Genomic DNA, 12,125 nt, shown 5'->3' with positions numbered 1-12,125 from the left:
CCCCCCCCCTTAGAAGCAATATACCAACTTCACCTGCATATGGGGTATATATTTCCCAACTTATTCGATATTCAAGAGCTTGCAGCTCCTACTCCGACTTTGTAAAACGTCATCAGTGTCTGGGTAGAAAGTTGATGAACCAGGGTTATGTCAAAGAACGTCTCGTCCTTTTTCTAAAAAATTTCATCGGAAGGTACCAAGACCTTGTTGATAAATATTCCGTATCACTTCTCAAATAAAACACGATGGTCTTGATGTATAGATTCTGCGTACTTATGTTGTTTATCATCTTAACAACGTGTTTTATAGTTCTTTCATTTGTCTTTGTTCTATTATTAATATAATTTTTACTGTCTTGTTTCGCAGCTGCATTTCATTGATCCATAACACTTTTTTTTTCTATTTCATGTTGCATGTCATTTTATTCACACAATATAATATTCGAAAGCCTTTTCTTTATTATTACAAACGAGCAATCTATTGTATTCCTTGTGATCCTTGTGTTATGGATCACAATAGATGAAATGCAGCATGAGAAACAAGACAGTAAAAATTATATTAATAAGTGCTGTACAACTTTGTACTTTTTTCACTTTCGATCTTTTATATCTGGGCGTTATGTATTCGGGTTTAGTTTTCTGTAATTAGTTAATACTTCAGTTTCGTTATCATGATTATGTATATCTCTTTCATATTCATTTGATAAAATTTACTGTTTGCAATAGCATGAATTGTTCTATATAATAAGAATGTTCTTATCCCGGGCATACAAACAATGCCGTATTTGGCAAAACCTTTTCAATTTTTGATCTTCAGTGCTGTACAACTTTGTACTTTTTTCACTTTCGATCTTTTATATCTGTGCGTCACTATTGAGTCTTGTGTGGACAAGACGCGTTTTTGGCGTATTGAATTTTAAACCTGATGCTTTTTGTTATCTATTAATCATGCTTTTCTTTGTCTAATATGGTCTCCTTTTTATTTGTATTGTAGTCCTGTAATATTATGTTGTCATTTCAATGTTATATTTAACTTTGTCATTAAAGTGCGAGGTTTGGCATGCCATAAAACCAGGTTCAACCCACCACTTTTATTCCCTTTTAAAAGTGTCCTGTACCAAGTCAGGAAGATGGCCATTGTTATAATATTGTTCGTTTCTGTGTGTGTTGCATTTTAACGTTGAGTCGTTTGTGTTTTCTCTTATTTTTTAGATAAGACGTGACACGGTACTTATCTATCCCAAATACTTGTATTTGGTTTTGATGTTATATTTGTTATTCTCGTGGTGTTTTGTGTGTTGTTTTTCGGTGTTGTGTCGTTGTTCTCCTCTTATATTTAATGCGTTTCCCTCGGTTTTAGTTTGTTACCCCGATTTTGTTTTTTGTCCATGGATTTATGAGTTTTGAACAGCGGTATACTACTGTTGCCTTTATTTATGTGATATTCATTTGACGTGACTCGGTACTTATACATCTCGTCAATGTGTTTGTATTGGCTTTCATTTATTGGTGGTTTGATTTGTATATGCGACTTTTTGTATTTCTTTCGTTCTTATAACGTGACTCTGTACTTTAAAGGATCCCGTCAGTATGATATTGTTTTATTATATGTCATTATGATATATTTCTATTATGAATTACTATATACGTTGAACCACAAAAGTCAAAATCATTCAATCGCGTAGTGAACTTAACTATTTGTGTATTCTTATCAATTCTATATATAACTTTTGGACTAGTTTAAATCTCGGTCTATTTCTGATATTTATTCTAACATACTTTTGATTTTTTAACCGTGTATGCTAACATTGCCTATGTAAAATTTCAAAATCGTTTGTATGTACATTGAACGACAAATTTATGTGACGTATAAAATTTTCTGACGTCAGACACTCAAATCAATGATTGTGTTCGTAGATAAATGTTTTTGTGTTCTGTTAAATGGTTCCTTTTAAAATTGTTATACGATGATGACTGATGTACCCATATTTTGACTATTTTATTTATTGTGTCTGTTTATATAACGCATCAATGTAAATATAACGGAATTTGATGAGACTGTCATTAAAGTGAGAGGGTTAGCGCTATAGAACCAGATTTAATCCACCATTTTCTACATTTAAAAATGCCTGTACCAAGTCAGGAATATGACAGTTCTTGTCCATTTGTTTTTGATACGTTTTGTTATTTTATTTGAACATGTGATTATGGACTTTCCGAATTGATTTTCCTCTAAGTTCAGTATTTTTGTGATTTTACCTTTTTTTTCATATATAATGAAATTGGATACACAGTACCAATTACCAAGGTTGATAATTGCCCAATCGGTCTGATATTTATACATTTGTTTTTCTTTTTATCAAAACATTAAGGCAAATACCTGAAAAAAAACTTTGGCGAATTTTTATTTTCTCACTCTTTAATTAAAAAAATCGGTATTTAAACTTAAATTTTGAACTTAAACATTGTCTATTTAAAAAATTTAATACATTTGCAAATATGTGAGTACTTAATTCCCATCTTCGAAATCAGGTGCCGACATTTGTCATAATTTTCCGCAAAAAAATTTGACCACTGTGTTCAATTACTCGGTATTCTCCAACTTCCCAATTCTATCAGATTCTTTAATCAAATGTATTTGCTTTGCAAATGAATGTTTGTCATTGGATATTTCAACAGTTCTCCTTTTTTTTATGATAAATAGGAGATCAAACTTGTGTATCGTTTCTTTTGAAGACTAGAATAGATGTCACTAGTAAGTCTTGTGTGGACGAAACGCACTCCTGGCGTATTAAATTTTAAATCTGGTGCCTTTTGTTAGCTATTACTCGATTGTTTCTTTGTCCAATATGTTCTCCTATTTCTTCGTATTGTAGTCCTGTAATGTTGTGTTGTCAATTTTAATGTTACATTTAACATTGCCATTAAAGTGGGAGGTTTGGCATGCCACAAAACAATGTTCAACCCACCATTTTTTTCTTTAACAAAATGTCCTTCACCAAGTCAATAATATGGCGTTTGTTATATTATAGTTCGTTTATGTGTGTGTTACATTTTAACGTTGTGTTTCTTTTGTGTAGTTTGTTTCCTCCTATATTTGAGTGTGAATTCATTATTATAAGACGTGTCACGGTACTTTTTCTATCCCAAATTCGTGTATTTAGTTTTGATGTTATATTTGTTATTCTCATCGAAGTTTGTCTAATGCTTAGTCGTTTCTGTGTGTGTAACTTAGTGTTGTGTCGTGGTTCTCATATATTCTCTCAGTTTTAGTTTGTTACCCGGATTTTGTTTTTTTCTATCGATTAATGATTTTTGAACAGCGGTATACTACTGTTGCCTTTATTACGGATTATTTGCCGAAATTAGTAGTGGACAAGATAATACAGTAATTTTGATTTGCCTGGTGAGTGCCAACAATTGGTTCCTAATCATATATTGACAATTGTACCAAAAGAGGGACGAAAGACACCAAAGGGACAGTCAAACTCGTAAATCTAAAACAAACTGACAACGCCATGGCTAAAAATGAAAAAGACAAACAGAAAAACAATAGTACACATGACACAACATAGAAAACTAAAGAATAAACAACACGAACCCCACGAAAATGACGAATTCTGACACAGGATTTGATACCTCGTTTATTCAGCACTACGCACATTTTGTTTTTGTTAGATTTTAACTCTTTTGATTTTTTTGGTTTTGTATGCTTTATGATTTAGTTTTTTTTACTTTTAACTTTTGAATTGGGTTCAATTTTTTGTTGTTTGTATATCCTAAGGGATATTCTCTGTTGATTTTTGTTTTTGTTTGTTTGTTTTATTTATGTTTTTGTTAGGGTATAACTTTTAATGGTCATGACAGCATTTGTTTTTTAAATTTTTTTAAGAGTAAATATATGCACCGTTGGTTATAGAAAGTATTATTTTATTACGCATTGACTATATAAGAATAAAGAAAAAGCTGCAATGTATATTTCTGTTTGGATGGGGTGGAATGCAAACTATATCATTGTAATAAAATCAACTGATATGATATTCACCTGACATAATTTTTGATTGATTTTAGAGTCACAAAAATAAATAAAAAGCTGTAATATTCTAATTCGTTTAGGTAGGCACATTGTGTAAGATGTCCTTGTATAATGTATTTCATTATCATGAAGCCGGCTTTTCGCGTCAAATCGTCAAATGATATGACATGCCCCTGTTGTTTAATAAATCATATGATCTACGGTGTTACTTTCACAAGAATAAAAAAATGAAAAAACATGCTTTGAACATTTATTTTCTTTTTTTGATCTGCTGCTAGATTATTCATCAATATCTGATAAAGTTGGTTCGAAATCTGAAGCCAAGGACGCCAGGTCATCTTGTGTTAAGAAAGTATCAACTGTGGATCCAGTGCTGTAGTGTTGAAGGCTAGCATAAACTACCTGCCTTTCCAATGATCGAGGATGTACACAGGATGCTTCAATAATAGGTCCATCTGAAATATAGATTTAATATACTCAGAAAACGAAATGAGGTCAATCACGATTTGGCATACCTGTATATGGGTCTAAAAATAGAATTTGATTTGTATCATATTTAAAGTTTACGAATTAACAAATTACTAAAAAAGTCTTGATTTTTTGGAATTTGCTGATGAGAAAAAAAGTAAAATCACAAAAATACTGAATTCACAGAAAAATTCAAAACGGAAAATCCCTGATAAAATGGCAAAATCAAAAGCTCAAACACATTAAACATATGGATAACAACAATTAAATGGATTGTCATATATAACAGCCTTGAATCAAATCCCTAGCTTTCAAATGTTTAGGCTTGTGCATATCTTATGAATGTGATGTCATAAAGTGTTTCTGAAGCATGACATTAATAAAGCGTATTTAACCAACTAAAAATAAGGCTATTATACATTCTTGGGTTTCTTATATTCGAATCGGTGCGTTTCTGATGATGGTAAATCCAGTAAAAAGCTTTGGAGGCATGAAATGTATAGTATGTTGTTTTCATTATTTTCCATTGTCTATTTAGGTCTGCTTAGAGTATGCTTATATTTGTAATATAATGTAAAGGTGATTGTTATGACGAACACTGATAAGATGCTAATTATACTTGTTTTCTGAAACAAAACTATATATCTTAATGAACAAGAATTTGCTCCTATTTCTAACATACCTGCACGATTAAAACAATTATGACAGAGACATGAATGGACATTCCTCGATGGTGTTCCTTCAGTTCTCCGTCCTGGTAGGATTTCCAATGGAGCACAAGCAGTTTGACATCTGAAACACAAACTAGAAGCGATTCCCATTTGTCCAAATCCTCTGAAATCAGAAATGAAACAATATACGTTAAGGTACTACCAATTATTCATTGTTAAAGGTCATTGCTTTCTTTCCTTTTTTTATCGCAGAATGCTTTGTATTACAATAACACCGAGTTAATAGATATATTTGGACATTAATCTCGATTATACAAATATATTTTATCTAGATGTTCCGTGGGTGGATCAAGTTTAATGTTTGATTATGTCAGTTTGTATTATCTTCAAAATTCTCTTATTTACCATGGAGCTAGCTATTACTGTTTTAATTTTGCAATCCTAGGAAATCAAATAAAAAATCTAATATTTTGTTGACTCATATACATACATAAAGACATTGCCACAAAATTGACAACGATATTTTGCTCTTCCCCATTCATATTCTTTTGGTACAGCTTCATATCTTATATTACACAGCATACATTTTGATACCTATTCAATACATATTCAAACCTGGTTAAAAAATATTAAAGCTAGCAATTTAGATAATAAAATGAATTTCGTGTACATTTTAGACTTTCATAATGCAAATTTAATGTACGGAGGATTAACATTTATATATAGAATAAGGTGAAAAGTAAAATCACAAAAATACTGAACTTAGAGATCAATTCGGAAAGTCCATAATCACATGGCAAAATCAAATAACAAAACGCATCAAAAAAGAATGGACAAGAACTGTCATATTCCTGACTTGGTACAGGCATTTTCAAATGTAGAAAATGGTGGATTAAACCTGGTTTTATAGCGCTAACCCTCTCACTTTGATTAAAATGTGTGCAAACAAAACATATGAAAAACATAATTCCCATTTGAATGTAAACTTTGTATTAAGCGCTACTAAGATGCCTCTGTGAGAAACTAAATACAAACTATATTATAACGAATCCTTTATGACATGTAGATTAAGAATATATGATTAAATTTTGCACTGAGAAAAGAAAGGCCTGTCAATTCATTTACCTATTGATTTATTGTTGGTATAGTCTTGCTTAGAAAGGGATTGACAAGTACAACATGCAGTCAGGATCCTACTTCGTCAAAATTATATCCCCATTACGCCAGTTCATTTTCACAATCGTAGAAATGGAAGCCATTGTAGCGATGACGCGCTACCAATTTTGCTCTTGGAAACCGATAAATTTATCCACATTGCACCAATACGATCCTCATATGTCAGTTATATTTTAAAAGACAAATGATTCAACTAGCAAATGAGCATCAGTTAATGATCTTGTCTGCATTGATTCAACTTAAAACTATTGTCTGATCGGTTGTCAGGTGGAATTTTCGAAAAATCATAAACATTAAAAACAATTCTTATTAAATATTTCGTGGAAGGGCAGACTAGATTTTTTTAGTGGTTGAAGACTATAAACCCTAGTTATCACACACAAAAAAATAGAATTTTTCGAAGATATGCATTTTCATCATCCAACGTGTAAGACTGTCGTCAAGTACTTTCAGTAGAAAAATAGCTATTCGAACACACCTTCTCTGTTTTTTGTGACTCATTAGATAGGTATTTCACTTGACCCATATATTTCATCTTTTAGTACTGTTATTTTTTTGTGTTATAAAGTCAAACTGTAGCTTTAATATATAAAAATGATACAATCTGAAGCGAGACGAGGTATGAAATATTCTTACTTTGTACGATATCAAGACAAAATACTCAACTCAAACACGCCCTAACATAAATAGGTGCACTCGATTTTCTCTTTCGATACAATTGGTACCTATTTTTTGGAATTTTTTTCTTTAGACACATAATGGAAGGGCAGACACGAAAATTACTGAACTATTAGATTGACATGTTTTCCGCCCGTGGTAATTTTTTCAAAAAAATCGGAGGTTATGCATTTTCGTCATCCAACTTGAAAGATACCCATGTCGTCGACTTGATATCTAATTGTTCTGCTTAACTATGTACTAGATAAATTGAAAACTTATGCAAATGGTGTTTTTGAAATAAAACACCTCGTTATTGAGAAGAAAATTGCAGTTTTGTTTGTTTCTATTAACTTTTAAAAAAATTGTCACTATAGTAAACAATACAGTAAACATTTATCGCCTTCTCTAATAAAGAGCTTCGATTCTTTTGTTCTATTTCAACCTGGTTTCCGACTGCTTGGTTGGTAATTTATTTCTGGGTTAAACATTATTAACCGTTTATATATTATTACGACCATATCATCCTTAAAAAAGCATACACAATTCCTAAGTGTTTTTTTATAACATCCGCCATTACTTGGTCCAAGACGAGCACGAAATTATGCGCTAGCAATAGTCAAGTGAAAATATTATGGCACAAATACAACACTATCACGACAATATGCTATGTCAATTGAAAATATAATTGTACTCAACGCTTAAAACAAGTAAACCTGTGCTCCTCATAAGACATTTCAACTAAAAACAACGTACAAGCTTCCGACTTGGAACTTTCCTCCACCAAACGTTATCACATGGTCCGCATGCAAACTGTCTCTCCTGTTTTTGGATAATTCCTTGTCGCACAAGGTTGTTCCAATTGTGGTTATTTGCAACAATTTGCCACTAGAAATTAAAAAAAATATATGAAAAACTGCCCAATTTGAAAGAAAAAATAAGTGATAAATGTCATTAATTAGAGGCGAAAGTTTCGTTTTAGAGTATTAACCGATAACATTTTATTAGACCAAAAAGGGACAACAATAAAAAGGTCTCAACTACAAACCAAATGTCCAAAAAAATGGCATATTGCCATGATAAACAGAAGAAAAAGAAGGAACGACAAGTAAAAGTCCGCACAGAAGATACCAACGGACAATTACGACACCGATATAACGATGTTTATGTCATCTGTTAAACTTTCATTCTAATAAATTTTACGTTTTATTAAAATTTCCTTGTAAGTAGCCACCTCCTATATCAAAACAAAATTCTGTCATATTTGACTAATCTTGTGTACTACGATGTTTGACCAATGACATTGTTATATAAGATCATTTATAATCGGCCATGTGATAAGTCGTACAGAGAATTTACATTTACCATGAACTTGAAAGGTCCTCTAGAGTTAGTTTTTGATTAATCACAGATGGTTTTATTTGTTTACAGAGCATGGTATAGTACCAACAAGAAAAAGACAAAAATAGAGAAAGGAAATTTAATAGAGAAGTTTCAGTTCTTACTTTAGATTGTGTTTCATGAATTAGGCTAATGTTCGTACAATCGTCCGGAAATTGACATATATAGACGCTGCGTGCAAAGGTTATTGTTTCATTAAATCAAAAACTAAGTGTTCTTACAATAAGTTAAAAGCATGGTAGGTTTTTAGATAGCAAAATATAAAACGAGGCAAGTCATTTCGGGACCTCTTATAGCTGACTATGCGGAATGGGCTTTGCTAGAAAGGGGAGTTAAAAATAGAGACGGAAAAGTTTTCTACATATGATACTTTTATTTTCTACAGAATGCCATTTTTTTATTACTAACAAGGATCGTGGTATATTCTAAATAGATACATATAGATCCACAAACATACTCTCAGATATGTTCCTAGTGTTTTTTTGTTGTTGGGATGTACAAGTACCCGGACACGTCCACTTGTATTTTTGTCGATCTGATGAGTTAAACCTTTTTCCACTGATCTTTTTAGTTCGTTCCTTTGTTGTTTTTATACCACTGTCCGGGGTTAGGGGAGGTTGATATTACGCTAACATGTTTAACTCCGCAATATTATGTATGTATGTGATTTTCCAAAGTCAGGAGCCTATAACTCAGTGGTTGTCGTTTATTTATTTGTTACATATTTGTTTTTCGTTCATTTTTTAAACATAAATGAGGCCGTTAGTTTTCTCGTTTAAATTGTTTTTCATTGTCATTTAGGGGCCTTTTATAGCTGACTATGCGGTATGGGCTTTGCTCATTGTTGAAGGCTGTACAGTGATCTATAGTTGCCATATCAGCGATGGGACCATCGAGGGACCATATAACGTCAGCTTATGCCATTTTACTTTAGCGTTCCTGAATATGAATATATTTATTTATAAAATTGCAAACATGCAAACAAATAATCCTACCGTTTCATTTTCGGTGCCAATAACATCTCTAACTCTTTGTGGTTCTTCTGCAAAGAAAATATATATATTGGTTGCATAATCAAAGGGCATAATATAAAATCATGCACATTCATCAACCCTTAGTATAGTAACACAATACAGAAAGAAAATAACATTTCATCATCTCATCAACTATCATTCATTTTAACAGTTTTCGTAACATTTTACCAAACGGTTTATTGTAACACTGTATTTATCTAGATATGATGCAATATTGTAAATGGAGTGGCATTCTACTATTTGCATTGTGTATGAAGATCACGTGATTCAAATGTTATATTACGTATCCAAAGTCTTTATTTTGACGGTCAATAAAAATCTTGCAGGTATATTATAACGTATCGACTTCGTCAAAAGTCCATGATTAATAAATATTTGCCACTGAACAAAAATAAGCAACACACTTACAATTATCACGTTTGATTCCAATTGTTATCCATTTAAGGCGACGACAGTTTACGTCATGTGTTGTGTGTGTTTGACATACAATCTACATCAGTGTGGTGAGTAAGGCGAAAATGAAGACGAATATTTAAAACATTTTCAGCAGACACAATGACTTTATCAGTAGATACATGGATCTAGTTCACCCATAAACATTTTTTCTGTCCTCTTTAATCAGTTTTAAATAACAACTTTTTCTGGTAATGAATCTGATATGAATCAAATGAATAGTTATATATGATAACGAATCTGCGTTCAAAGTATGTTGCTAAAAAGTTTTAATGTGTGAATTATTGCGTATAATTTTTGAAATATCAAAACCAGAATAATCTTAACTTCATGTACGTTATTTTTATACCATATATTAATGTTTTTCATAATCATGATTTAGATTTTGTCTTCATTAAAAATAAACTTATTTACCATCAATGACAAAATTAGCAGCTGCCAGACAATCTCCATGGAAATGGTTGAAAAGTGACTGTGCTTCCTCAAACGTAAATCGTCCTCTGAACAGCTCTTGCAGTCTTATTATCTATTGAAGGTAGAAACAAAATTATCTCTCGCCGAATAAACATTTCGAAAAACATATGTTTATAATAGTGTGAATACATGCAAACATATATTGAAAAGAAAACCAAATTCAGAATATAAAAGATTTTACATTCGCTCATTACCTTGTTATGAGAGAAAGAATGAAATGAGTTGTTGGTTATACAGTATATCACCGAGAATAAAAAAAAGAACGATGGAAAACCAAAAACGACGTACGGCCTTTACTATCAATACTAAATCGCCAGAGTTTAAAAAACGTAATTTAAAATACAAAATGTTTTGTCAACATCGCCATTCTTTAAAAGAAAAACAAAGGTAATTTACATTTATACTAAAGATAGTGTATTATAAGTTTTATTGACGTCAATTCATATATCATGTTCTAGGGAGTTATAATGTTTTTGCAACTTAAATTTACATTTCTAATTTAATTTTCCATTGAAAGTCAATTTCACCGTTATCTATTCATGCACGATACTCAGACAGACATGCATGAGATCCTGTGGTTCCAAACAAATTCAGACTGCAAAAAAACTTAGCTATTATTTCTGTTTCTTATGCAAAAGAATATTAATAATGTATTAGAGATTGAATGTTTTTTATATTAATATATAATACAGTTGCGCGAAATTCCTTGATTGACCTTGACGTATTTACGGACTTTAATTAAGTTGGTGATATAATCGCCCCATTTATAACATCTATCGCTTCTCGACAAAATGTGTTTAATTCTATAGTAACTATACCAGTATAATACATGTTCAACATGGCTTATTAAAATCTTCAAAATATTTGTTTTTTATTGTTTTATTTCTCTTACTGCTGGTAAATGATATGTATTATTACGTAGCTAGTTATAGCTGTGTACTGCCATGACTTGTAGCATACAATTTTTACCACATCCTCAGATGATGAAAAAGAAAGCAGTTAGACATTAAAGTCATACCCCTCAAGCAAATTGTACCGTAATAAAGTTTTGCTATTCTTTCTAGGTTCTTCTTTGTAATATCAATTAATATAGCTCCTTGCATAATCCGCAGCTTATAAATCCATATATTGATTTACTGTTTAGATTGGGCAGACTTGGTGAAGCTACATGCATAAAAGGCTTCAAATGCTCCAAACAAAAAAGGTGTGCCAATCTTCGCTAAAGACGTGCAGACCTGAAAATGTTCTTCCCGCTGACAAGTTGGGACTAGATTAGTATCCATATCTACGTTGTATGCGATATAAATATACGACAAGGAAGTAATAATACTGTTTGGTAAATCTTGTTTATCTAGATATTTAAAATAATTATAGATTAAACGAGGCTTGTATGAACATCGATCAACCACTAGGTTTTCAACAACAAGAATATAAACAAAACCAGAAAGACATTTTTCCATCCAATTACAAACCAAATGCCATATCATATCTTATATCAAGATCTAAATGCTCTCGCAATCGTCGTTACTTTTAAACTAGTAATACACATGACATCAAATCTTCAGATAAAAATACAAGATTTTAACCTTACGACAAGTTTTGCTTTTACAATGTATTTACAATACCTCATGTTCGTTATCCTCCATTTACATCTACTTTTAGGGTCCTATCTTTTTATATACGATTATTCATTGTATACTGTTAACGTAAGGTCAATACCAATCTTCAGTCTATTATTAGATAAATGTATTTTTGA

General features: G+C 31.5%; 1 protein-coding gene across 2 annotated transcripts; it reads right to left on the bottom strand.

Moving 5' to 3' along the window:
* Window positions 1-4,268: 4,268 nt before the first annotated feature.
* LOC143052632 (shiftless antiviral inhibitor of ribosomal frameshifting protein homolog) lies at window positions 4,269-12,109 on the bottom strand. Of its 2 annotated transcripts, XM_076225697.1 has the most exons (7): window positions 11,995-12,109; window positions 10,310-10,421; window positions 9,404-9,450; window positions 7,764-7,895; window positions 5,665-5,768; window positions 5,186-5,337; window positions 4,269-4,490 (listed from the first exon to the last, which is right to left on the bottom strand). In XM_076225697.1, exons 1-7 carry the CDS (start codon window positions 12,013-12,015, stop codon window positions 4,315-4,317), a joined length of 744 nt encoding a protein of 247 aa, XP_076081812.1. In that variant the 5' UTR covers window positions 12,016-12,109; the 3' UTR covers window positions 4,269-4,314. The 2 variants fall into 2 exon arrangements, with proteins under 2 accessions (XP_076081812.1, XP_076081813.1); XM_076225698.1 differs by lacking the exon at window positions 7,764-7,895.
* Between the last annotated feature and the right edge of the window lie 16 nt (window positions 12,110-12,125).

Source organism: Mytilus galloprovincialis, chromosome 11 (assembly GCF_965363235.1).
Source record: "Mytilus galloprovincialis chromosome 11, xbMytGall1.hap1.1, whole genome shotgun sequence".
Taxonomy (NCBI): domain Eukaryota; kingdom Metazoa; phylum Mollusca; class Bivalvia; order Mytilida; family Mytilidae; genus Mytilus; species Mytilus galloprovincialis.
Note: the sequence above shows the minus strand (reverse complement) of the source record. Positions and strands in the feature narration are given on the sequence as shown.

Excerpts from the sequence above, each read along its gene's own strand:
- LOC143052632 (XM_076225697.1), bottom strand. The coding sequence starts at position 12,015 with ATGGAGGATAACGAACATGAG. Across the intron at positions 5,769-7,763 it reads AAGTTCCAAGTCGGAAGCTT|GTATCAAAATGTATGCTGTG; the intron begins GTACGTTGTTTT and ends TGTATTGAATAG. Across the intron at positions 5,338-5,664 it reads TTTTGTGGCAATGTCTTTAT|AGGATTTGGACAAATGGGAA; the intron begins GTATGTATATGA and ends TTCTGATTTCAG.